The sequence below is a fragment of the Rattus rattus genome, chromosome 9 (assembly GCF_011064425.1).
Source record: "Rattus rattus isolate New Zealand chromosome 9, Rrattus_CSIRO_v1, whole genome shotgun sequence".
In the NCBI taxonomy this organism is placed as follows: Eukaryota; Metazoa; Chordata; class Mammalia; order Rodentia; family Muridae; genus Rattus; species Rattus rattus.
The window spans coordinates 94,930,902-94,958,565 of NC_046162.1; the positions used below are offsets into that span (position 1 = coordinate 94,930,902).

Here is a 27,664-nt window from a genome sequence, read left to right on the forward strand (position 1 = left end):
GCGTTCAAAGCAGTTTACCTATTCACCATTATGGTCGATAAAGGCAGGTTTATTAGGAGGCAGCCCTCAGGTTCACTGATCTCACAGGTAGGGATCAGTGAAGTCACACATCCAAACTAAAGCAAGGAGGTTTTTCAGAGTTTAGGTGAGGAGTGATGATGAGCCAGCTAGGAGCTGGATTCTGTCCATACATGGTCAAAAAATTTTCTTTCAAGAAAAAAAAAGGAACAACATCAAGCCCGGTGTCTAAGTTAGGGGTTCTACTGCTGTGAAGAGACACCATGACCACAGCAACTCTTAAAATGGCAAACATTTAACTGGGCCTAGCTTATAGTTTCTGAAGGTCAGTCCATTATCATTATGGTCAGAGACATGGCAGGCAGACTTGGTGCTGAAGGAGCCAAAAGTTCTATATCTTAATCGAAAAGCGGTCAGGGGGAGACTGCCGTTGTCCACACTTGAACATATATGAGAGCTCTCAAAGCCCTGCCTCCACAGTGACACACTTCCTGTAACAAAGCTATACTTCCTCCAATAATGCACTCCCCATGGGCCAACCATGCTCAAACCACACCTGGAAGAGTAGCATACATTAGAATCCTAGCACTGGAAGCTGAAGCAGGAAAAGTTCAAAGCTACCGAGTATGGTGCCTGTGCATTTAATCCCAGCAAGAGGCAGGGGCAGGTGGGTCTCTGAGTTTGAGGCCATTCTAGCTGACAAGAGTTCCAGGCCAGCCAGAGCTACAGAATAAGACTCTGTCTCAACAGGAAAAAAAAGTTAAAAGCTACCTTGAGATACATGGTGAAGTGACAGGTTACCCAGAGCTATCAGTGAGGACTGTCTCAGAAAGCCAAAGCAAAAAAGTTTCTTTAAATGTCAAGACCTTCTGTGGTAAGATATTAGAACAGTATCCTACCATCAGGTCCAGGAAATGAGCACTCTAAGCAGTAGATTTGGCTTTTGTTTTATTTTGTTTTATGTTTGAGGTAAGGTCTCTATAGTCCTGGCTGGCCTCCAACTCAGAGATCTTCCTATCTCTGCATTCCAAGTTCTAGGATTAGAGGAGTGTGCCCCCATGCATAGCTGGTTTGGCTTCATTTTGATACTTATTTCAATATTATCTACATGATTAATAGGTAGTCAAATTTTCCTCCAGACCCAACCAAGAGTAATGTTCCATTCAGTTGTTTCAGTCTGGACGAAAAGTTTGTTACCAAATTTAATTCAATTACACACAGTAGAAATTTGCCTCTCCCAAGAGTGATAAAAATATTTCTTTTTTAAAACAAAACAGAGCCTTGAAGAATGAAACTACCACACAGACCTCCTATGCAAGACACAACCAAGTGGTGGGAGCATTTATCAAAGCAGATAAATGCCATCCTGATAACAGACTAGACCGGAGTTGTAAGTGCCATTCGTCATTAACCCGTCTTCCATTAACCCGAAGCCTTTGGTTTATTTCTTGTAGCAAACCACTCGTCACTTTTGTCTGCTGCCATTGCCTAAGGAAACAGAGAGACAGATGTTATTCCAAGTCTGCATTCTCCACCATGATATTAACACTAAAGCAGTTCATCTATGGAGAGAAGGTTGTTCACCAACAGGAGAGCTGGTGAGTACTAAGCAGTTGCTTAGTGATTTGCACATATAGCTAGCAAGAGAGCCTGGCTGCTGCTGACAGACTAGGGACTGTGTGACTACCGAGGCCTCAGGAGGACAGGAGCCTTCAGGGCTTATGAGCTCAGTCTAAGGCAAACGGAATGAATGTGGCTCCGTGGTGGAGTGCTTACCTTCAGCCCACACCCCAGTACCAACACCAAAGTAGTGTCTGAAACAGCCTGGCAAACACTTTACTCCCGGCACTCAGAAGGCAGAAGTAGGGAGATCTCTGTGTTTGAGGCCTGCCTAATCTACAGAGCAAGTTCCAGGACAGTCAGAGATACACAGGAAAACCAAATCTTGAAAAACCAAAACATCTGCCTCTATAAATCATTTAGCCATTTGGTAATGAAAAACTTTTATTCGGCCAACAAGAAGATATAGTAACACTTTTTTTTTTTTTTTTAAATAAGTGAGGTTTTGGGGCTAGAGGGGTGGCTGAGCAGTTAAGCACATGTACTGACTGCTCTTGCAGAGGGCCCGGGTTAGGGCTCACAGATGCCCGTGACCATAACTCTATGGGAATTAACACCTTCTCCTGCACCACAAGGCACCTACATGCATGTTGTATAGTAACACCACACAAAGAAACAGAAATAAAAATAAATCTTTGATTTAAATTGAGTTTTTATCATGCACTAGGTACTATACTGGGTCTAGTATGACAGAAGTGACAGTCTGGGCTTTGGGGATTAGAATGAACAGCTAAGGACTCACACAGGAAGTAACTGTTCACAAGACAGCATGTTTGTTTTGAGGTATTTAGTGTAAAAGACCCAGAAAAGGCTAAACATGCCTTTAATTCCAGTACTTGGGAAGCAGAGGCAGGCATTCTGGGAGTTCAAGGCCACCCTGGTCTACAGAGTGAGTTCCAGGACAAACTACACAAAGAAACCTGTTTTGAAAAACAAAACAACCAACCAAACAAACAAAAAAAACTCCAACCAACCAAACAAAAAATCCTCATAAAGTTTTACTAAATTAAAAGGTAAGGAACAACTAAATATTTGGAGTAATAACATAAGAAATACTCGTCTCCACCTGGAGGAAATCACAAGATGATGTTTACATTAGAAAACATAACAAAAATATAAGGAATAATTTGATTTAGTGAAGGCAGAAGTCCTGGGCAGTGTGCTTCAGAAATGGGACAAGACACGACTATGCTTCAATTATACGAGCTTAGACCTAGCCGGCCTGGTGGTGGACACATGCAATACCAGCATTCAATGGTTAAAATAGGAAATTTGCCAGTTCTAGAACAGCCTAGGTTACTTCATAAATCTTTGCCTTAAATAAGTAATAATTTGGGGGCTACCTGATTTGCTATGCTGATGAAGACATATAGGACCTAAAGCAGTATTAGGAAACAGCTTCTCAGAACTGAATGAGATGTCTCTTTCTTAGCAACCATGAAGAATGGAGAAAAGAACAATTAACTCTGGGATGGAGGATCTAAGAAAACCTCTTCGTTTTGAAGGACCAGGTTAAGAAGAGAAAGGAAAAAAAAAACAAACCACTTTGGGTGGAGACACGAAGCTGTGTTTTGTTACCATAAGCATTGTGGTGAGAGTAGGGTAGGAAAGGCTGGACCGGGAGCTTTCCAGAGATAAGACAGGCCGCAGAGTAGATAAGGGCAGCAAGCTCAGTCAGTGAAGAAAGAATCAGGGAGTCAATAGAGCCAGGAGATTAGTTTAAAACTCACTAGATTTCAAAAGTGGTGTTAAAAGACCAGAGATATCTCAGAAGTAGAACTCAGCTCTTGGTGAATAATGGCTAATAGAATTTAAAAGGAAATCAAAATAAATGAGAAAAAGCCATGTTAAAGTGCATGTGTCTATAAACCTAAAACTATCCTAGGCTTGGCAAGATGACTCAGCAGGTAAAGGCACTGTGGCCAATGGGCAACCTGAGTTTGATTTCCAGGACTCACATGGTAGAGGGAGAGAACTGACTCCCACAGGTTGTCTCTGACCTCCACTGACAGGCCCTGGCTTGCACATGCTATGCGGTGAGTGAATACAATGTAACAATCTTCTAAAGAATAGAACATTGTAAAGTAAAAGTGGGTTCAGTGCAAATCAAAGAACGCTCTGAGGAGTCTGGCTAGAACAGCAGGACAGTAGGAGATAACATTGTCTGTCTTCCTTCCTTTCTTTCTTTCATCTATTTGTTTTTGGGGAAGGATCTCTCTATGTAGTCCTAGCTGTTTTGGAACGGCTATGTAGACCAGGCTGGCTTCAAACTTGCAGAGATCCTCCAGGCTCTGCCTCACAAGTGTTAGAACTGCACCCAGCAAGAAATCTTTTGCCCACAGGAAGGACCAGGGTATAGAGAAAGGAAAAGAATTAATTATGGCATCCTGAAAGATCTCCATCCCAGTGTCTGTCTCTCCCATTTATTAAATGCCTGATATCATGAGTATAGTGAAAAGTCTGGAATTTTGGTTTCTTAAAAAAAAAAAAACAAAACCCCCAAATATTTTAAGAATATTGTTTGGTTTTGGACCCTGGGACAAGAGACTAAAGTGTATATTTTACGTATCAAAGCAGACCTGGCCTCCAGGTTCTCCCAGCATCCCTCAGTTCCTACCTGGCATACTCACCCCCCAACCCTAAACTTTCCAGCCCAGGGGCTGGGCTGCCCTTCCCCCAGGGGCTCCAATCTATATAATCCAGATATTTTGATTTTTGATCTCTCTTCTCTCTCTCCTTTTCTTCATTCTCTTCCTCTTCCTTTCTCTCTTTCTGTACACTCTCTGTCCCCCGCCCCCATTCTCTCCCCATGGTGACTTCTCTGGCCTGGGGAGTCCTGGGGTCTGTAAACTCATCTGAGAGCAGCTTTCCAAGAAACCCAATAAACCTACCTTTAATATATTCTTTTTAAAAATGATTTATTTGTTTTATATACAAATTGGTGTTTTATTTGCATGCATGTCTGTGACATTATTGCATCCCCTGGAACTGGAATTACAAGACAGCTGTGAGCTGCCAGGTGGGTGCTGGGAATTGAACCTTAGTCCTGTGACAGAGCAGCCAGTGCTCTTACCTACTGAGCCATTTCTCTAGCCCTGTATCTGTCCTAAATTGGCTCATTTCACCGAGGAGAAATAATCTATAAAATATGCTTTCATTTTAATCCCAGGTGTGGGGTATGGGGCTGACTAGGACTTGCCTTGTGCTCTAGCAGAGGTGTGGTTTTGCCAGGTGCAAATAGTTTCTGTGATTTTCGTGATGTTTGGAATTCTGGGGACTTTTCAGAGGGTATATAAATGCTAGGCCCCAAGAAATTGGGGGGAGGGGGGTGTTGTTGTTTCGTTGTTGTTGGTTGCGGTTTGTTAAGTAGTTGTACGCAAGAAAAGAAGCAAGAAGAAATTAGATATTCTGACAGTGAAGATCAAAAACCTGCCCCAAGAATTTTGATGTCCCTAATCAGTGGGAAGTAGTCTAACGTTGCACACTTTCCTACCCCCAACTTTATTCAGGGATTTCTTTCCTTTCTATCCTTTTTCTCTCATCATGACTTAGAGGGTTGAAAGGGTGGGGAAAAAAGGGCGGAGAAGGGTGGAAGTAAGAAGAACCCACAGAGAAGAAAAGAGATTTGCCTGAGAATCCCTGAGCGAAAAGAAAGAAGGCAAGCAGGGACAGAGTGATGTGGGAGATGGGACACTGAAAGCAATGCCACAGCGTGTGAAGCACAGTGGACTCTCTTGTTTGGAGTATATTTGAAATTTTAATTCATGAAATATCAAAAAATCAAAACTACTATGCAAAAAATGGACAAGACTTGAATATTTAATTTATAAAAGAAACAAATTGCCAATAAGTTTACACAAAGGTGCTCATCACCATTAGTCATTGGGGATTAAAACCAAAACAAGAAAGTATTCGCCATTTTTAGAACAGCTACCAGAATCAAGGAAGCAACAGTAAGAATGCAGTGAAAATGTACGCAAGCAGACCTTTGTACAGACCCGGGAATCCCCAAGCTCCCCAGCGAGAACTTCCAACGTTCCAGAGAGCCTGAGTTTGACACCTTCCAAACTTTATTATCAGGTGCCTCAGGTAAAGACTGAACGGGGCTGTACTGCTGGGCAGGGGCTTGTCTACTGTGTCTCCCCCAGCCCCACTGTTCGTCTTAACTAAGGATTCGCCATGAGCTATAACTTTTCCAGGTTCTGCAGTGCAACAGTAAACCAGGACATAGTTTTCCTTCTTTAGATTTGTTCTTATGTTTGATCTTAACAACCTAGCATTTACTGTACATGAAAATAAAATCAGCTGTCCAGAGTAATGTGACTATACTCCAATTTCTTTGGTTTATTAACCAGAATGTTCATCTTTTAACCTAAGAGATGTGCTTTCCTGGCTCCCCGTTAGTTCATCCCACGTATTTATTTATGGAGTGTAGTGTGTGTAGGTGCACACATGCCACTGTGCAGGGGAGGACGAGAGGACAGTTTCCAGGAATCCACTCTCTCTTTCCAGTATGTGGGTCCCAGGGACTGAACCCAGGTTTCGTCAGGCTTGGCAGCAAGGACCTTTACTCACCGAGCCATCTCGCCAGCCCACAGCTATTCTTTGTTATAACCAAACTGCTATGTTTGCCCTTTTGAGCCATTAGTAAGAAAAATAAAGGTTTTGAACTAAGAGCTAATCTAGTAACAAGATAGCTACTTAGTGACTAAGGCAGCTGTGTATTCAGCTGTGTAGAGCGTGATGCACTGCCCAGAGACAATTCCTGCCATAAGTGACAGAACAACAGAACAAGAGATTTCATCATGCCACTCAGAGCAGAGCACGTCTGAAATACGTGAGTTACTCGTTTCTGAAGTTTATATTTAAGACTTTCAGAAATGCACATAACAAACTATGGAAAGAGAAACTGGCTAAGGAAGACTCACTTCTGTACATTTATTCTTGTCAGCTGCCTGCGCTTTCCTGTACAGTAAAGCAATTCTCCTAGGTATGGATCTCAGATCCATGAAACGTGGCTGCAAGAAGATCTAATCACGAATGCTACCAGCACTCTCCCTTACATAAATAAAAATCTACAAACAATCTAAATGTTCACGGGAATAGATAAAAAAAAATTGTTATCTAATAAAAGCAATACAAAACATGTACTTCCATGTTGGAATCTCAAAATATTTTGAAAGAAATCAATCACAGCAAAATGCCTATTAAGTGGATTCATTTGTTTGAAATCCTAGAACAAACAAAATAGACCTACTGCACCAGAAACCCGAACAGTGGCTGCAGGGAAGAAGTGTCAGAGCTATAAAGGAGGATCTTAACATCACAGGAAGGGAGGGGCTGCCAGCACTTGAAAGAACAAAGAAAGAAAGAGCAGCATATTTGCTAACCCAGAGCTCGCTCAACAGTCTTTTTTCCTGAATGATAAAGCTTTAAAGGTCATCTTCTACATATTTCCTTTAATTCCCAATGATATGTCTACAGTTATGTCTACAATTACCTTCCATAAAGCATACTACAATCCCAATATTTTTATTTTCTTACCTTTTTAGACAAAGTTATAAATGAACTTTTAGAAGTTCAGAGAATTTTAACAAGTTGGTTACATGTCACTTTATACAGATCAAGAAAGTTTAGAACCGGGATAAACTGATTCCTTTAATCACTCAATTAGGTATTCAGAAGTGACAGAAGCCCAGTGGTCAGGCCTACCATCCTAGCTACACGGAAGGCTGAAGCAGGAAGGTCCTTAGAGCTCGGGAACTTGAGGTCAACCAGGACAACAAAGTCCCTGTCTGCAAAGTCTAAAGTATTCAGAGAATGTCTACTCCATGCTGTGTCTGTGTTAGGAACTAGAGTCTAACAATGGGCTACTGTTTTCCTGACGTAAAGTCACGTGTGATGAGAACAGAAGCTGCTGCACTTGGCAGGATGAGATCCCCACCAATGTCAACACAGACACTATTTGCTGCCAAGATCTAGTGCAGAGAGATGAAATATGCATTTCAGACAAGAAATAGAAACTGTGTGCAAATAGATCTTAAAGCAGAAATCTAATTAAAGAAACCTAATGATACAGTCCTAACACTTAGGAGGATGAGGCAGGAGGATCACTAACTTGTATTCAGCTTGCAGACACAGACTCATATCTCAAACTCAAAGAAACAAATGTACAGATATCTGGAGATGGAATACGGCATGGGAAGGGGTTGGTCTTGGTGTTTGTGTGCCCGAGTGTAGTATGTTTATAGAGTGCAGGCAGGAGCACTTGGGGGCCAGAAGGTATCAGATTCCTTGAAGCTGGAGTCATAAGCAGTACTCAACCCTCACATGGGTGCTGGGAACTAAACCTGTGTCCTCTGTAAGAGAGTAAGCTCTCCTAACCACTAAGCCATGTCTGTAGCCACTATTTTCTGTTTTTAAGAGACAAGGTCTCATATGCAGCCCTGGTTGGCTTAGAACTTGCAATGAAGACCAGCTGGCCTTGAACTCACAGAGAGCCCCTGCCTCTGTCTCCCAAGAAAAAGTTTAGAAGACGAGAGCTCCTGGATCTCTTGGTATGATATGAGAACAAGTAGGAAGGGAGAGAGTGGTGTCAAATGGGAACCGGATAACCCAGTAGCCAAGGAAACAAGAGGGGACAGAACCTAGGCACTTCATCCACTAAGCTGAAGAATGGTTGGTTAGCCTGAGGCAGTGGGGAGATGGAGATGCTAATCTCTGTAAGGGGTAAGGTAGATGACATTGAGACACCGTCTCTTAATAAAAGTCATCACAACAGGGAGAGGACATGCTTGACAGCACCTGGACCCTATATGTCCTTTATACCATCCTGCTTTGGCTCACTATGATATCGACGTAGAAACAAGACTCACATCATCCAACAATTTGCTTCCTTTTGGATCCATCTTAGAGAGCTCTCGGAAAGCTTCGTCCCCAACAAAGCAAATTTCATGTCCGTCCTACATCAAAAAAGAAAAGTAATGTGAAAAAAAAATCACTGAAGAAATCCTTGAGATGGTAGCCGTCTCTAAGCAATACTTACAGGGTCAGCCAGGATGACCACTTGCACTGTTGCTTTCCCTGGGGTGTCCAGACTCACCAGCGGAGTCAGGATCGATTGGCTCTCCCTTTTCATCAAGTCTTCTAAGTCTGGCAACTTGAAAAACACAAAAGGGCAAGTCAGCAAGGTTCATATAGTATTTTCTGGAACAGTCCTCATTTGACCAAGGCACCACTGGATAGATTTTATTATCTCAGTGGTTTTTAAAAGAATGGGTAAGCATGAAACAAAGTCACAAGCAGAATGAACTCACAGGAAATCCAAAATTCTTAGCTGGGTTGAAACCAGATAGTGACAGAACTTAGAGGATCATAGGCTAAAGAGAGGGCTCAGCGACTAAGAGCGAGTACTTCTCTCAAAGGGGACGCAAGTTCATTCTCAGCAACCATGTCAGTGAGTTCATAAATGCTGGTAACTCCAGCTCCAGGGCGAGTCCAGTGTGGACACCTGCATTCATGTTTATGCATCCAATACACACACTCTAAGAAAATAAATTGTAAAAGAAAAGAGCTAGAGAGATGGCTCTATTGAGTTTGGTTCCTTGCACCCACTTCAGGGGCTCACAACTCCCTGTGAGTTCACTTCTGAGGGATCTAACTGTCCCCACCCCAGGCATGTGCACTGGCACATAGACACATACATACACATAATTAAAAATAATGAATTTTAAAAACAGGGTAATCAAATAGTACCTCTTTCTGAGGACAAGAAAAGGCAATTCTTCCAAAGGCCGCTGCATGATCAACTGCACCCTGGATGCCCTGTAGCTCCAGCTTGCACTGAAGAGAAAGAGGAGAGTGGGCTGATGCTTTCTGACGGGTTATACATGTGTGTGGTACAAAACTGCAGTGTTTGGTAAGGAGCTGCCACACGAGTGTGAAGACATCAGTACAGGTCCCCAGCAACCACATAAAGCTGGCTGTGGTACCATCCCAACGGTGTGGCAGGAGGCAGTCAGGAGAAACTCCACGGCCTACAGGTCAGCTAACCACGAATGATAACCAAGGAAGTATCTGAGTAGTGTGGTTATTAGTGGGTTTATTTCCTTCTATTCATCTAGAAACTCACTGAATCACTGTGAAGAAAGCATAGGACCATTTTCACGTTAACCTGACTTATGAACCAAACACAAAGGAGCTAACAAGCTGTTCCTCTGCAAGTCACTCACCTGGTCATCAGCATAGCCCAGCAAAGCCCGTTTCTTTTCCTCGTCTTGCTCATAAATTTTCATTCCTAAGAGATTAGACCAGTAGTTCAAGGACTTCTGGAGATCAGACACTGCTAGAGTCACCTTTAATACAGGATCTGTAGGTAAGAAAACCAATGTGTGAAGTTGCTTCAGTGGAATGGGGTAAAAGGCCCAACAAGCTTGAGTGTACATTAAAAATTTAGCTTAGAAGGCTGGAGGGGGAGTGTGTGCTTCTCGTACAAGGTTTCCATTTCATTTCCAGCAACTCTCTTTTTATCCAAAGAATTTAGTTTGTAAGGAAAGCATTTTAAACCAACATGAAATGAAACATGAGGCAAAGAAATGACAGCAAAATAATCATTTGGTGAGAAAAGCTATGTGTTTGAATTAAACAGCAAAATGTATTTCTGAGGGGTTAAAGTATGAAATTTAAAGAATGAACTAAGAAAGTAAGTACAAGTAATTTGTTTTTCATTATTTAATTTTATTGTCTTGACAAATTAATAGTGCTAACTGTTTTATTGCAGGGAAAGAAATTAAAACGATAGAGTGTAACTTAGAAAGTTTGTGGGCACAGATTTGACAGAATGTACCAAAAGTTTTAAAAATGTACTGAAAAAGCAAGTCCGGTCTCAGCAGTTCAGAAAGGAACTGTGGCTGTGTGAAGGGCTTTTTATTACAAAGGCCTTTCCCAGTGTTGCCCAGAACAATGAAACACTAGGAACAACGAAAACACCCAACAACAGAGGCTGCTTATCTTCTGCAGAGAAATGCTGCCGTGGAATTCCTGCAATGGCTTCTGCAGGGTACATTTATATGTGTGCATGTATTGTTTTCTATAAAAGATCTCAAATACTCTGGAATGCTCACGGTCGTTATCTCTAGACACATGGGTACTACCTTCCTCCTCTCATTACCCTCCCCCTCCCCTGCTTCCTCTTCCTTTTGTACATGCAATATGTTAAAAAATTTTTTTTCGGGGTTGGGGATTTAGCTCAGTGGTAGAGCGCTTGCCTAGCAAGCGCAAGGCCCTGGGTTTGGTCCCCAGCTCCGAAAAAAAGAAAAGAAAAAAAAATTTTTTTTTCCTAGGGTTAAAAAAAATCTAGACAGACATACACAAATAAATGTAATTAAAAAAAAAAATCCAGGTGGTAGTGGTGCATGCTTGAGAAACAGAGGCGGGCAGATGTCTGAGTTTGAGGTTAGCATGGTCTACAGAGAGAGCTCCAGGATAGCCAGGGCTATGCAGAGAAACCTTGTCTTGAAAAACAAAAACGTAAACAAAACAAAACAAAAGCCAACTAAAAGCAGCTAGAATATAACGGAAGCATGCATATTGTAAGTTGGTGGTCTGACACCGCAACCCCCTCACCCCCGCCAGGCTGAACCCAGGCCCTTGCACATCAAATACTCCATCACTAAGTGGTAGCCCCAGGCCTGTGAAACACTTTTCCTTTTCTTTCTTCCCTTATCTTTCTTTTTTATTTACTGCAATATAGAAACTTTACCTAGGACCTCACACACACTAAGCAAGCATTCTGTCACTGAACCTTTTTGGCCACTTTTAATTTTGAGACTGGCTCTTAAGAGGTTGCCCAGATGAGCCTTGCTCTTTAGTCCAAGTAGGCCTCCTTGCCTTAGTCTATAAATCCTCCTACTAGCTGGGATTATACGTCTGTGCCACTGGGTGTGGCCAAGGTAACTTTGTAAGGAGCTGTTGTACAACCACATCTGACTCATCTGACTATGACAAACTTGGGGTTTTCCCCAGTTTCCATCACCTCCATCCCATCTGCAGGATAGCAATGCCAAGACTAACCATTGTAAGATGATGTCATACAGGTGAAGGCAAGGATGAGAAGGGAGGAAGGGTGGGAGAAAAGTTTGAGGGAAGAGGAAGGGACAGGAACTGAAGGAGACAGGAGAAGCCACCGAGAGAACATAGAAGCTGATGTTAAGATTCCACCCTGTACCTTTCCAAGTTGTTATGAATATTCTTAAGGGATGGATGTATACAGGCTTTGTATGCTTAGGCGGGCAATCATATCTTATCAATTGGATCAGAGGTTATTGTGTGGTGTGTTCTTTCATGTGGCGATTTAAATTCAAGAGCGTGTGTGGTGGCTGGAGACATGTGTATGTCTGGCATGGTGGTTACCTGCCTTGGGAACTGGATGGGTAGAGAGGTTGCTGCCAGGCTCAGAGAGAGGCCTTTGCAGTATGGTGTGGGGTCCTGGAGCTAGTGGGAGTAAAAGACAGCATTTTATCTATTATTTTACAGCAACAAACCATGGTGCTGCTCACAGGAACTCCTCCTGGGAAACTCAAGTTTACTGTTCTCCACTGATGGCAAAATCATCAAATTCAAGTTCATCCAGAGTCTGAGCTCAGTGACAGAAGAGACCTTAATTTTACTCCCCAGAACTGAGCAAGTAGCAGACACTCTCCCCAGAGTCAGAAGGCCTTCAGGATAGTCGCAGGTGCAGGCCGAATCAGACCAACAGGAAGCGAATGCCTCAGAGATCTTAGCATGGAAAGGACAAAAGCATCTTGGGAATATGGAACTTGCTGTTATTTTTTTTTTCTTTTTTTTTTTTTCCCCCCGGAGCTGGGGACCGAACCCAGGGCCTTGTGCTTGCTAGGCAAGCCCTCTACTACTGAGCTAAATCCCCAACCCCATGGAACTTGCTGTTATTTTAAGTCCAGGTTGAGTATCTCTTACGTAAGATGCTTGGGAACAGAAGTAGCTCAGTTTGTAAAACTGCATGGACTTTACTGGCTGAGAATCCCTAATCTGAAAATCCAAACACTAGAATCCAAGTACAGAACTCTGGAGGTCGAGACAGTGCAATCCTTGAGTTCTTGGTTAGCCTATACTGTGTGTTAACACAGGTTGGGTTTTTTGTTTTGTTTTGTTTTTTGTTTGTTTTTGAGACGGTTTCTCTGTGTAGCCCTAGCTATCTCAGAACTGAGAGATCTGCCTGCCTCTGCCTCTAGTGCTGGAAGTAAAGGCTCATGTCATGATACCCAGCCCTAAGATAAAGTATTAAATAAAACAAAATAAAAAAATTTAATCTGCTATTTTGGAATTCTGAATAGGATACTCAACCTGTACTGAGCAAACAGAGTGTATTAAATCTGACCAGTGAGTGATCTGGTAGATTCCAGTGGTTTGTTCTGTTTTTTAAAAAGTCTGTTTGCAGGCTCCTTCCAAAGTGTATATGGGAGCATGGAGCATAGTGTGGGAACTAGCTCTAACAGCATGAGACGACAACACAAGGAGAAAATCTGGGGTCTTCATATGGCTGACCTGATGAACTCTCAGTCTTCCTACCTGCTCTGGGAACTGGAAACATGCTCTTAGAGTTCAAACTAGTTTAAGCTGGGTTTGCTGTCATTTGCGGCTGAAAAAAAAAAAATCCTAAAGAGATATATTATCTGTAGAACAGAACCACTGTAGATTCTCTGCAGCTAGGTACTAATACACAACACTTACCTAATGTATGTAAAAGGGAAGAACTCCCTAGCATACAGGCAAGAACACTGGCTTGGGAAAGATACAGCCATCAACATAGGAAAGCTACATTACAGGAAGAACTCCACCTCAGCACCCTCTCCATTCCATCGTCATCAAATGTGCCTTTAAACAGGCTCTGCCTGGCCTAATTACCTGATTGAGATGGACTTCTGTCCTGTAAGTAGAACTTATATCCTCCTGGGGCCTCAGTTTCAAAAACCCCTTCTGCAACTTTACTGAGTGGCCACTCCAGCTTCCTGGCATTGCTGACAGCCTGGCTGGAAGCAAGCGTGAGTCCCTGTGACAAATGACATCCACACAAATCATTACAGCAGAGCTTTGTGGGACAAGGTAAGGAATCCCAGAGCCTAAGATTTAATTAGCATTTTCTTATAATCATTCAAAAAAAGAGTAAGGTATTTTTTCCAAATTCTCCAGATTCAGACATTTATAAATCACAGCAAAGAAATTAAAATATCTATGATATTTAATCCATTCAATACCAAAGAAATCTTGATCTTACATGGACTGGTGAGCTATCCATTTGAGACAATTTGGATTTAGTCATTCATTTATAAGGCTGACCCTGAACCTGAAACTTTGCTTATTCTAAGTAAGTGCTCTCTACCACTAAGCTGTATCCACAGTCTCCTTTCGGATTCTAAGCACAAACACTTTAACTATGAAGGCACTCTTTAATCAAAGTTGCCAATAGTATATAATTCTGTCCTCTGGGAAGCCAGCCTTGTTGAGCCTGGACTACCATAACTGCCTCAGTTCTACCTGCCAACCTATCATCTACTTTGTAGCAGAGTAAATGTTTCACAAAGGCATCCTGCAGCTTCTCAAGGAGCCCACAGGCTTTGTTCTCCCTTGATGGCTCTTAAAAGGCCCAACACATTTTTCCCTTTGAGACAGAGTCTTAAATACTAGCCCTGGTTGGGCTCAAGAATTTATAATCCTCCCACCTCAGCCTTTTAAATGATGGGATTAGTCGTGTGCCACCATACCCAGCTATCATGTCACTTGTTATCCCTCTCCTACCATCTTCCCCTCCCCTCTCAGCTCTTCCTTATGACTCTCAAGCAGGGTTTGGGTCTGCACACCGGTTCTCCTCCACCTAGAATCCTCCTGCATCCACGTGCTCCCTTCCCTCCTCTGAACTCTTGCTCCATTGTCACCTTCCCACTAACTGTCATCTTCAACTTCAAATTTTTTTTTAAAAGATTTATTTATTGTATATAACTACACTGTTGCTCTCTTCAGACACACCAGAAGAGGGCATCAGTTCGCATTACAGATGGTTGTGAGCCACCATGTGGTTGCTGGGATTTGAACTCAGGACCTCTGGAAGAGCAGTCGGTGCTCTTAACCACTGAGCCATCTCTCCAGCCCCCTCAACTTCAGATTTTAAAAAGCCATCTAGATCTGAGAAATGGCTCAGTAGTTAAAAGTGCTAGATGTTCTTGCACAGGGCCCACATGGGCAGCACACAACCATCCCTAACTCCAGTTCAAGGGGATCTGACACCCTCTCCTGAGCACTTCAGATACTGCACACACATGGTGCACATACATATATATAGGCAGAATATTCATACACATACAGTGTTTCATTTTTTAAAAGCCAACTTCGTTTCTAATCTGGACTATTATAACTGTGTCACCTCATCTAGATACACACTGGGACAGTGATATTTACCATGAAGTCATTGCCAAGCTTGTAGTCTCCGATGCCATAATTGTATGTCAGTTCTGCAACAAAATGGTCATCCTCAGGCCCAAATCCCACCATTGTTTTACTCCATTTCCCATCATAAGGCCTGAAAAAAACGAGAGCAAGTGAACTCAGTGAGCAGAGGAGAAAATCTGCTCCCTCCTTTAGCACATATGGTGGCTTGTCCCTGCTGTCCCATGAATTCTAAATGAGGATGAGATGACCTCTGACAGCAGTGTGGACAGAGCTCCAGCACCCCCACTACATGCTCCACACACCAATCATTTGGCACTTACTTAAGGAAAGACTTAGTTACCTTTAAAAACAATGTGGGAGAAGGAATCCTAAAGACAGTTCTCTAGTCTAACTTCAAAATAGTTTGCCTATCAGTAAGCGTGCAAATTCCAGGGGCCTTGGAAGTTTCCAACTTGCCATGAACACTAAGCTTAGTATTACTATTACTTAGTATACTATTGCTTAGTAATACTTAGTATAGTATTGTTATTATTACTATTACTTAGTATAGTATTGCTAGTATTACTATTACTTAGTAAAATTGCTTTCCCTACTGCTGGTATTTATTTGTGCTTGCATTAAAATATAAAAAAAATTTCAGTTTTTATTAGGATTCCTGGCATTGAGCTCCTTAAACCTTGGAATTTCCTGCTAAGTGGACCTTGTATTCCTGAACCTCTTTTAGAATACCTCGGTTGACGATAATACCAAGCTGACTGAAGGTGAGGATAGATAGCTTGAGGATTTGCTTGGCTGCCAAAAAGACCAAAAGATCAGAATGCCCAGCCACACTTACCTCTGAGAGGGGGAAAAGGAATGAGAGAGTAAACTCTATAAATCTGTGTAAAAACTATTCAGCAAGATCTGACCAGTTTGTGGGTTGTTGCAGCCATGGAGGTATGGGATAACGGAAGCGACTGGAAGCGCCATCCCTCCTCTCTCCCATACTGTTCTGCATACTGGTCTTCTGGTTCCTCCTGATCTGACTTCCTCATAAGCCGGTAAAAATGTCAGTAGTGCATTCCTGAGGTCAGGAGGAGGGGTTACTAGGATTGTAGCTGGTCTCACACAGCTCCACACAGACAAGGAACTGAGCTAACGTCAGATTCCTGGCTAGAACCTGGAGTCCTGGAGAACTGCTCGCTGTGTCTGAAGTGCCGGCATGACAGTGTGGAGAAACAAAGGGTGATTCCCCATTGCTAATCAAGTAGCTTCTCTTATCTCTTGCCTTTTTTCTGTTACTCTTACTTATTCTTTACAGAGTGTGTTCTCTCGGAGCCACTCAGAAGCCAAGCTGTTAAGATACAAGCTGTCTTACCCATTACATGTGGCTTTGCAGCCTTCCTCAAATTCCTCATGACGCAGAACCTAGTAAGAGAGTAGAGTAAATTATAGAGTTCTACTAGCACACACCTCTGATATCAGCACTTAGAGAGGCAGATAGATTTCTGTGAGTTCAAGGTCAGCTTGGTCTACACAGTGAATTCCAGGACAGTCGAGAATACATAATGAGACCCTGTCCTCCCTCGACGCCCCCAAAAGAGGTGCACTCCTAAACAGGTATGAAGTCTCTTTAGGGTAGGAAGCCTCCTGTGGTAGAGAAGAGTATTTAGCACCAGAGAAGTCGGACTGCAGCGAGTAATGCTGAGCAAGCTCTTTCAGGCTCTCTTTCGGACTGAGTGTGACAACACCTCTGTTGGTGAGAACAGATAACCTGTTTAGACACCTAAGACAGAACCTAGAATACAGAAGGCTCTCACTGTCTTAGTCTCTGCTCCCCACCTCCTTTCTCCTGACACAGAGTTTCATTATGCAGCAGTCTGGCTTGCTGTAGTGTAGGCTGGCCTTGAGCCTCCAAACTGCTGGGATTGCAGGAATGGACCACCACACTCAGCTGTTTTCATTTTTCCTTCCTACTGCTCCACTGAAGCTCCATTACTTCCCTCAAAGGTTACAGAAATCAACTTTATTAGCTGGACATGCTGGCACTTGGGAGGCACTGAGGCAGAAGCATATCAAGTGCAAGGCCAACCTGAGCTACTTACTGGCCCTGCCCCCACATTAAAAAAAACAAAAACAAAACAAACACAAAACTTACTGATTTCTTTCCTTAATACCATCATTAAAAATATACTCCTGAAGCATAGCTCTGATGATATCATAAGCGCCCCCTTACTTTAGCATAAAACTCAAATAGCTTTGCGTGCATAGCAATCAAGACAATACCAGAAACGATCCCAACCTGAACGTTCTCACATCCCAATCTCTTCATCTAGCCAAATGCACATAAAAATCAGTGTCAATTTCCAAATTCCACTCCACCTATTCAGGCCTCCTTGAATACTTTTCCCCTCTAATCCTGGTCCATGGAAATGCTCCTTTGCAGGGTTATTTTATGCAAGGTTCTCATGAATTATTTCCTAAGAAACTAGGTTGGTAAATCTCTCCTTTTGTAATTTTAATATAAAAGTAGCTACTACTTTACAGAACACAAACTACCTGTGAGTCAGTTACCACCTGTATGGTAACATGCTTCATCTTCACAACAACCTCTGATCAATGAAGAAATGGAATAGTGACACCCAGCATTACTAAACTGTTAGGTATAAATCTAATTTGCTACACATGATCTAAATGGGAACACATACCAGAGTCATTTGTGCTTGTTACCTAACCTTAGCATGGTACCTTCAAACAGCAGGTGTGTGTGTGTGTGTGTGTGTGTGTGTGTGCGCGCACACACATGCCTGCCACAAGTCAGATTCCCCTGGAGTTCGATTCACAGATGGTTGGGAGCCACTCAACACCGGGAACCCATCTCACACCCTCTGGAAGAAGGGCAATCATTCTTAAAGGTTGAGCCATCTCTCCAGCCCCTACTACAGCAGATATTTCTGACTAATTAATTTGTGTTGACTGACTTGTGCAACTCCCTTTACACTCCTTACCTTCTGTACCATCTCTAACTAAGCTGGATTTGGACTGCTACAAGTCTGTTAAAAAAATAATAATCTGCAGTGGTGTGTTCCCTACCTCCCTGGATGACTAGGAGCACCTCAATAAACCTCTGCTGCACTTTCAGCTAAGTGACCCCCTTAGAATCACAGTTTCTCAAACTGTTTCCAGGAAAGCAACTTGATTCTGATCTCATACTTAAATCTGGGCTGTTTAGAGGAGAGCCACAGATTTACACAGAGAGCCTGAGTACCTACGAAGGAGACCGTTCCAACTTGTCCTGACAGGGCTTGTTCAAGTAATGCGATAGTGGAGTGCTTGTTTGGCATGCGAAAGGCCATGGATTCCCCTCCCACAGCCTAAACTTTAAATCCGTAGCCCTGATGGAAGACGAAATTTGCTGATCACACCCAAACGTTTCGAACCAGGGGACCGCTCTGTCGTCAGTTGGAAGAGGCTTTTTATAACGTTTTGCCTATCCACGCTCCTTCATTGCAGGCTCCCCAGGCTAGAAGTGTAACAAATATTTGTGAAGGGCGGTAGGTGAACATGCGTAGATAATACATCTGGTAGGTCAGCCCCCTCTCAAAGGCTTCCCAACCCGAAAGCGGGGGGCTCGCAAAAGCTGAAAACGCCGGCGTAGCGACCCGGACTCCAGGGCCCGGCGGCTGAGGTGGCCTCACGCCCAAGGCGTCCTCCCTCCCCAGGTGCGGCCCGGCCGCGCATTGAAGTCTCGCGCCAGCCCCGCTCGGCCCCAGTCTGCACCTGCATCCCCAGGACATCTCGAAAGAAATGCACCGTCTGGAAGCGGTTCCCCACTTTGAAAACAAAATGCAGAGCTCGACGAGTGGCCATGACTTCCACCACGAAACCCGAGTCCCAGACAGAAGGCCACCCCGCCCACAGGACCAGGAAGACCGTCTAGTGACGTCACTAGCACGCGACCGCGCACTCCGATGATACCTCCAGAGCAAAGATGGCAGCGCCGGCGAAGGGCATGTGGTATTCCCTGGGACCATTGCTGCGGGTGGTCCAGACTCGGGACCTCGACGCTCGGCGCTGGGTCCGGGCGCTGCGGCGCAGCCCGGTGAGAGTGTTGTTTCCCTCGGGACAGGTGGAGGAACGGAAGCGCGCTCCTGATAAGCAGCCCGGCAAGGCGGTCCCTGAGGCCAGTTCCCAGGGACAGCAACAGAAACAACCTCTTGAGACATCCCCATCCCAGACCCCTCACACCTGCGAAGAGGCAGGGCTTCGCTACGATAAGGCCTGTCCCGGGGACAGGAGGCTAAGGTGATGTGTTCTTTAGACTTGTCATCTCTTCCCGTTAACCTTCTTGCCTCACTGTGGAGCTTCTGATTCTTACTGTTTCCACAGTGTAAAATAAATGCCTTCTTTGAGGCTTGTGTTTCCGCCAAGCTCTGCGTATCTGTTAGAAATACATGTATCGGGGTTGGGGATTTAGCTCAGTGGTAGAGCGCTTGCCTAGCAAGCGCAAGGCCCTGGGTTCAGTCCCCAGCTCCGAAAAAAGAACAAAAAAAAAAAAAAAAAAAAAAAAAAAAGAAAGAAAGAAAAGAAATACATGTATCCCTACATGACAAGAATGTTGATAACCATCCCCTTTCTGTTTGCACCCACAGCAGTGTGATGACAATAGTTAAGTCCAGGCCTTTTCGGGAAAAGCAAGGGAAGATCCTACTGGAAGGTCGAAGGCTGATTGCAGATGCTCTCAAGGCTGGAGCTGTGCCAAAAATGTTCTTTTTTAGCCGACTGGAGTACATCAAGGAGTTGCCAGTAGATAAGCTGAAAGGTGTCAGCCTCATTAAGGTGAAATTTGAGGATATCAAGGATTGGTCGGACCTGGTAACGCCACAAGGAATAATGGGTCAGTGATACATGATGTATCGATATCTAGAATTTCTGTTTCATACAAGTGTAGTATCCTAGACTTTCTTGTTCATACTTGTCTTAAGGTAACAAATTTTATTTGAATCAAGTTTAAATTGTTATTGACTAGTGTCTAAAATGAAATAGGACTTCTCGGGTTAATAGTATTTTTTTTACTGGCAACTGATTCAGTTTCTCATTCATATTGAATTGTGGGGCTTTTGCTTGTTTTTGACAATTGTAGTTCAGGCAGGCTTAAAACTCTGTATGTAGCTGAGGATAACTACTGACGTTCCTGCTTGCACTTCTTACTGCTGAGAAGGAAACATGGAAAACAAAACAAAACAAACCCATGCCTAGTTTTTTGTTGTTGTTTCATTTGTTTGTTTGTTTATATAAGCCAGGAATAATGCAAACCTTTAAAATTCCAGGATTCGGAAGGCAGAGGCAGGCAGATCTCTGTGAGTTTGAGACCAGCCTGGTCTACATAGTGCCTTCCAGGACAGCCAGAGCAAATAGTGAAATCCTTTCTCAGAACAAAGCTTTACTTATTTTGTGTGTAACCATGCATGGGTCAGAAGACAGTCTGTGAGAATCAGTTTTCCCTCTCCGCTATGTGAGTCCCGGGCATCCATCTCAGGCATGGCAGCAGGTACAAGTTCACGTTTAGCTGCCTTTCTAGTTCCTCTCTTTCCCCCTAGATACTGCCCTGAAAACTGTGCTTTAGGATGTATTGTAGAGATTATTAAGTAAGAGGATTTTTCATTAAGGACGCCACTTTGTGTTTTCACTTTTCCCAAGCACCCCAGCCAATTTGTGTGTGTTGGATTAGATTGAGGACAGAAGGGTCACGAGGTAAGTGTTACTGTGCTCATTCAAACTTGCCGAGATTCTGACCCTCAGCAAGAGACCTTACAAATGACGCGTTCCTCACTACCCCATAACTCCTTCAGTATGAGCCCTTGCAGACAATGTCTTCAGTGTAGTATTTCTAGGCAAGGCTGTTGAGAATTTTGATGACTTTGTTTCCTGGGGGTATTTTTTCAATTTTAAGACAAGTAGTGAAGGAGAGCTATATGGCTATTGTTTAAATATTTAGGTTAAGCCTACACATTAAGTAAAACAAAAACCCAGGAAAATGGAGAAAGGCTGTAGCATCAAGACAGTTTGGTGAAAGGAAAGCAGAAGCAAAGACAGAAATGTAAAGGGGTCACAAGTAGTCAGGTGAATGCAAAGATGTCCATCTCCCTAGTACTGGGGAAGTGCAAAGGGAAATAAGGGGATGCCATTTTTCCTATCAGAGTGGTAAAAACTGAAAGTAAACATGTCCCCTGGTAAGCAGGTTTTGAGCTCGGAGGAGATATTTATCATTCTAGACATGGCTGGAGAGCCTCTGAGGAGGGCAGTCCCATGGCATTTGTTAACATTAAGAGTATATGAACACGGTTTGTCCATTTCACTTGCAGGAATTTGGCCCAGAGAAGTTTTCAGACATCTACAGAGTCTGCTGTGGACACTTAGTGTAGCATTGTTTTGTTTCGTTTTTTTTTTTTTGTTTGTTTGTTTGTTTGTTTGTTTGTAATGGGTAAACTTTTAAATCTTTAACTGTCAATTACAAAACTGGAAAGGACTGGGCAGTGGTGGTGCACGCCTTTAATCCTAGCACTTAGAAGGCAGAGGCAAGTGTATCTCTGTGGGTTTGAGGTCAGCCTGGTTTATAGAAAAAGTTACAGAATAGCCAAGGCTACATACAGTGAAACTGTCTCGAAAAAGCCAAACCAACCAACCAACCAACCAAACAAACAAACAAAAGACTGGAAAGAGCTAAACTCTGGCACATTATATTACAACGCTTAGAAATATATAGTAGCTGCAAATATACTGACATCAAACTTGTAAAGACACGTTGAGTGAGATAAGCAGGTCACAAAATGAGCTTTTTAAAAATTCGCTTATAGATATAGGTTATATAGATGCTAGATTTACAATCTAAAATGTTGCATGTGAGTGCTTTGCCTGCATATACGTGCACCATGTGTGTGGCTGATGCCTAAGAGGGTGTCAGATCTCCTGAGGCTGGACTTGAGAGCCACAGTGTGGGTGCTGGGAATTGAACTGAGGTCCTCAAGAGCTGCAGTCAACTTAACTGCCGAGGCAGCTCTCCAGCTCCTATATGTCTTTCATTTGCTTTCAGGTCCTGTCTTTATTGCTTCCAGAAGTGTTAAAACCCAAAGCTGTCTGTATGCTAGGCAAGTGCTGTACCACTGAGAACACCCCAAACCCTTGTGGATTTGTGTGTGACCATGTTATGTAGATCAGGATGACCTTAAACTCTCAGTTCTCCTGCTTCCAGCCACTTGCCACCACACCCACAGTGGCTTTGTCAGTGTTGACAAGAACTGATAAGTATGCAGATATAGTTGGGTGAACAGAGTTCAGAGAGAAGGGTTGAAAGCAGATGGGGTTAGTAGTGGTAGAATTTTTGTTGTTTGAAGTTTTGTAGCCATAATATATTCCTGTTTTCATTAGGTACTTGTGAATACATAAAGAATGATAAATAAACAAAAAAGTCAAGCCATTCCCATGCACACTCCAGACTAGTGAATATTCTGTGTTGTTTCCCTAGGGATTTTTGCCAAACCTGACCCTGTTAAGATGACATATCCAGAGACTCAGCTTCACCATTCACTGCCCTTACTGTTGATTTGTGACAATCTCCGTGACCCTGGGAACCTGGGGACAATCCTGAGATCTGCAGCTGGAGCAGGCTGCAGTAAAGTCTTACTCACCAAAGGTAAGAATACCTCTTTTTAAATGAAAGAAGGTTAATTTCATTTTTAATTATGTGTACATGTGTATGTCTATGTGTGCACACACAAGTGCAGGTGTCTACAGAGGTCAGGTTCAGGATGTCCCAGAACTGTAGTTCCAGGCAGTTGTGAGCTGCCCACTGTGGGTTCTGGGAGTCAGCCCCCCCAGTTTGTAAGGCCTCTATAAGAGCAGTGTACACTCTTCTCTAGCCTTGGAAAAGCACTTCCTCCCCAGTGGCTTCATTGGCTGTTTTCAACTGAATTAGGGTTCTAGACAGACATGCAGGGTCTGACTCTCTGATCTGCCCCGAGTTGGTTAACTGCATATCCATAAACAACATGTTAAATGTCAAATCTCTTGTCTTTAAAGTGGGAATAAGAAGAATCTTCCTCATGGTTGGTCTTTGTTTTTTTTCAAGATTACTTGAAATGTTGCAAAGAAGCGTTCAGTAACTATTGCTTGTGTTTTAAAATTATTTAAAAGCTGTTTTGGAATTTCAGGTCAATAAAGGGAAGAAATAGGTTCCCATTTTATGAGATTTTATGGATATACACTAATTATTTACATGCCAAAGTTAAGACTTGGTTTAAGATCCTTGTTTATCTTGAGTTCTCAAAGTGTTGAGTATATGAGTCCTTCCTAAACCCCTGAGTTCTGAATCCCATGGAAGGAAAGCTGTCACCAGAGTGATTATGTGTCCTGGTACATTTTTCTTAGCCTCAGGGAAATGTAGTTACACAGCGATACACAAATTAGCCTTATTATATTTGAGCTTTTTCTCACAGAAGGGGATTAATAGGCTTGGTTCTAAACGTACCTGGCAAGCAGTTGAGACATGTCTAGAATGCCTTTTACACCCTGGGAGCGGAGGGGAGGGAGCATGTCACTCATCAGAGACACGTAAGCTACTATTAAATAAAAACTAATAGTGGAACAATTGCTGAGACTTGCCTAAATTGCTCCATTCAACTCTTTCCTGATACACTCTGTCCAAGTACTGGAATGACAGTGTGAGACCTAGTTTCTGGGGCTCCATTTTCAGTACCCCACCCTTCCATTGTTGAGTGCTTTGACGGCCGTGTAGCTTTGGAAATGTGTCCACATCACCGAGGACGTGTAGTTTTCACTTGTTCCCACTGGCTGGTGTGAAAGAGGTCAGGAAAGAGTAGAACAGTTGGTGTGCATGTGGCAGAGGAGCTCTCATCTCCTTACTCCTCTCTAGATGAAGGAGTGAGACTAGACATCTGCTGACACAGATCTAGACCCATCTATTCCTTTCCTTCATCTTGGCCAAAGCCCGCTCCCATCTCTGGTTCCCTGCAGTGCTTAGGAAAGCCTATAGGTGGGGGTGTCTGGGCATTAGTACAATCTCTGTCGGTCTGACAGATACCACCCTAAGCTTTAAAATGACTTGTCATAAGGTAGCCCTGTGATACTCGTGGTGAAATGCCTTCCTCCTACTTGCCTGTGGTGAGAGTAGGCATATGGACAGGTCAGTATCTGCTGGGCAGCCAATGCACAGGGGCCCTTAGGTCTAGATGTGACTATGTCAGAGTGGGTACCTCTAGCCTTCTCACTGCAGCATGAAGGAAGGCCTTGGCAGGGACAGAGGACTAACTAGTTGGGCTCCTGCTTCCTCCCAGATTGCTGCATGAACTTCTTGCCTGGTTTGCCCTTCGTTAGTGTAGGGAGACTGTTCTAGTCCAGATGGACACTCAAATCAAATGGGTCTTTCTAAAAAAGTCAGATTCGGTCATTGGTTTGCTTAAATCCTCCAGTGAATATTCTTGATAAATCTATGCACCTCAGCTTAGCACTCTCTCTCTGTTATGTTGGCCGTTGCCTGCTTTGGCCTCCTGTGCCATCCCACCTGTCGCACAGCAGGCAATGCTTTCTCACTCTCCTTTGTCCTCTACCTGGGCCTCTCTCCAGCAAGATCCTCTCGTCCCTTAGGAGCCAGCTCAGTGTCACAGTCTCTTAGATGTTTAGTGTTTTCCTGCTTGTGCTTCCTTTACATCAGTTACTGTTGATACTGCGGTCATTTGATTCAATGTTCTTCCAGTACCACAGTTGATAACCTGCATTCCTGCAGATCCATGGTGGCATTTTAATCTCTGTTACATCCTCTGCAATGCCTGGCACCTGTGTACAGATGCAATTAACAAAATCTGTTTTAGCACTAGCAGCAATCAGTCTTCCAGACCCTTTGCTGGTCAGTGTCATCAGATGGGAGGCTCTTGGTCCCAGGAGCGGAGAAGACTGTAATGGGAAAAACTGCTGGGTTATGTCTTGGTTAGAATTCAAGGGACTTACTTCATCATTCCTTTTGTGGTCTAGGAAGGTTTGTAAAGTCTCAATTGTATCCTTTGTCTTTTAGGCTGTGTGGATGCCTGGGAACCTAAAGTGCTCCGGGCAGGCATGGGGGCACATTTCCAGGTGCCCATTGTGAACAATGTGGAATGGGAGACAGTGCCCAATCACTTGCCCCCTGACACTCGAGTCTATGTGGCAGACAACTGTGGCCTCTATGCCCAGGTTCAGATGTCTAATAAAACCAGTGACCGTGACTGGGCATGTGATCGCCGATTCTTAAAGTTCCATAAGAATGAAGTGGACCTAGACACTAAAGCCAGAAAAGACTGGCTTCCCAAACTTGAGGTCCAGAGTTATGATCTGGACTGGACTGAAGCACCAGCAGCTCTGGTGATAGGCGGGGAGACGCATGGCGTAAGCCTGGAGTCCCTGCAATTGGCTGAGAGTACTGGTGGCAAGAGACTGCTGATCCCTGTTGTACCTGGTGTGGACAGTCTGAATTCAGCCATGGCTGCGAGCATCCTGCTCTTTGAAGGGAAAAGGCAGCTGAGGATAAAGATGGAAGACTTGAGCAGGGACAGTTGTTGCCACTGAAGGATTGCTGCAGGAATCCAGTGGGAGGGCAAGGGTGCCTCCAACCCCTGCTCTGCTGGACTGCTGCTAGGAGGCTGGCCAAGATGACAACTCAGGAGCCAGGAGGTAGGCATTGCCACCATTGTGTGATGCTGTGAAAAATAGGCGTTTCTGTTGTTCCTTATTAAACAACAAAGGTGAAGATTCTTTTTTGTTTTACTTATATGAGTGTTTGTCTGCATGTATGTACGCTACACTACAAGGGTGCCTGGTACGTGGTGGAGGTCAGTAGAGGTGTCATATACCCTGGAACTAGACTTAGGGATGGTCATGAACTACTATGTGAGTGTTAGAGACCAAACTTGTGTCCTCTGGAAGAGTAGCAGGTGCTCTTAACCACTGAGCCAGCTCTACAGCCCCATCAAAATTCTCCCTACGATCTCCCTTCTCCACTGTTTTTGAGATTGTGTGTACCTCATAAGCATTCTGCCAGAGCCACATTCCCAGCACCTTAGTGTCTCCTGAGAAGCTGAGGGCTGCAGGGCATGGCGTCCAGCAACCAGCTGTTCTTTGATCTTCTCTGCAGCATCTCTGGGCTGGTGTGTTCAGGCCTTCAGTTCTACAGGCAGCTGATGTGTATTTTCCCCCTTTGCGGTGGACCAACAGAAGCCGTTCATCAGGTGGTGTCATGCCTTCTTAGCATAGGCCCCTCTGCAGTGCTGTTTGTTTGCTTTAAGACTGGGTCTCACGCTATAGCCCTGGACAGTCTGGAACTCACTATATGTACCAGGGTGGCCTTGACTGCAGAGACCCACCTGCCTCTGCCTCCAGAGTGCGGGGACTAAAGGTGTGCACCAGCATGCCTGGCTTTCCAGGCATCTTTGCGAGGATTCTGTATGAGTAAAGGCCAGACTCTGAGTCTACTTTGCAACATAGCCTGCTGCTGGAGGTGTCAGCTTGCTCACCAGCTCCTCGCTACTAGTTGTGGGTCTTGTGACACTATTAAATGCTATGATTTAGGGGGACAGCAAGATGGCCCAGGGAGTAAAGGTACTTGCTGTCCAAGTGTGGTGACCTGAGTTCAACCCCTGGAACCCATATAAAGGTGGAAGGAGAAAACAGACCCACAGAGTCTCCCTCTGACCTCTACACAGTAATGACGAGGATGATGAGGCTGTAAGTGGCCGCAGAAATGGCTTAGCAGGTAAGGGCATCTAACTGATAGTTCAGAGGACCCTAGTTTAATTTCCAGCGATCTATTCAATGGATCACAACCACCTTTAACTTTGTCTCCAAGTAATCTCCTCCTGGCCTCCTCAGATGTGTATACTCAGATGTGCACAAACACAGACGCACTCATGTACATGTAATTAAAAATAAAAAAGGAACATTTCATTTTTTTTTTTTTTTTTTTTTTGGTTTTTTTTTTTCGTGGCTGGGGACCGAACCCAGGGCCTTGCGGAACATTTCATTTTTAAATCAGAAAGCAACACTGGGTGTTGTGAGGTAAAGATCTTGCAAGGTCAGAGTGCTGAGGCTCTAATCATACTCCCCAGGGACCATTAACCCCTCAGAACACAGTGAGGTTGGAGAAGACCAAAGCAGGTAGTTGCACCTGCTGAGTGAGCGTGGGAAGGAGTGGGGCTGCTGGGATTTGGAATCCATTCTAAACACTACTTCTGCAACCACAAACAATTGGTTTAGAGTTGAGGTTCCAAGGAAAGTAGTACTATATCCTCAAGCACAGCGGCTCCAATGACTGGGTTCCTTTAGGATTCCTCCGACTGCTTATCCTGGGGAGGCTGAACAGGTTGTTGCATGTGCAACGGAAACCACAGCACCAACTCCTTCCCTTTCTGTTCCTTCAGCTCTAGTAAGACTCTTGGGAGAACCAATTGAGCCAGCAGTCCATGTACGAGACGGCATGCTTTAGGAGTGCTTTAGGAGAGAGTACTGGTAGTTTTCTGTTTTGTTGGCTGTGTCCTCTCAG

The 27,664-nt window shown here is 43.8% G+C and overlaps 2 protein-coding genes across 4 annotated transcripts; one reads left to right on the forward strand and one right to left on the reverse strand.

Annotated features, from left to right (window-relative positions):
- Window positions 1-949: 949 nt before the first annotated feature.
- Window positions 950-19,020, reverse strand: Glod4 (glyoxalase domain containing 4). Its single transcript, XM_032914389.1, has 9 exons — window positions 18,859-19,020; window positions 16,457-16,506; window positions 15,109-15,229; window positions 13,561-13,705; window positions 9,870-10,006; window positions 9,394-9,480; window positions 8,684-8,797; window positions 8,514-8,600; window positions 950-1,506 (listed from the first exon to the last, which is right to left on the reverse strand). Exons 1-9 carry the CDS (start codon window positions 18,946-18,948, stop codon window positions 1,441-1,443), a joined length of 897 nt encoding a protein of 298 aa, XP_032770280.1. The 5' UTR covers window positions 18,949-19,020; the 3' UTR covers window positions 950-1,440.
- Window positions 19,021-19,052: 32 nt separating this feature from the next.
- On the forward strand, window positions 19,053-27,074 carry Mrm3 (mitochondrial rRNA methyltransferase 3). Of its 3 annotated transcripts, none has more exons than XM_032914386.1 (4): window positions 19,053-19,383; window positions 19,731-19,975; window positions 22,604-22,771; window positions 25,166-27,074. In XM_032914386.1, exons 1-4 carry the CDS (start codon window positions 19,070-19,072, stop codon window positions 25,693-25,695), a joined length of 1,257 nt encoding a protein of 418 aa, XP_032770277.1. In that variant the 5' UTR covers window positions 19,053-19,069; the 3' UTR covers window positions 25,696-27,074. The 3 variants fall into 3 exon arrangements, with proteins under 3 accessions (XP_032770277.1, XP_032770279.1, XP_032770278.1); XM_032914388.1 differs by having other exon boundaries at window positions 19,089-19,180; XM_032914387.1 differs by lacking the exon at window positions 19,053-19,383 and adding an exon at window positions 19,419-19,532 and having other exon boundaries at window positions 19,673-19,975.
- The last annotated feature ends 590 nt before the right edge of the window (window positions 27,075-27,664 follow it).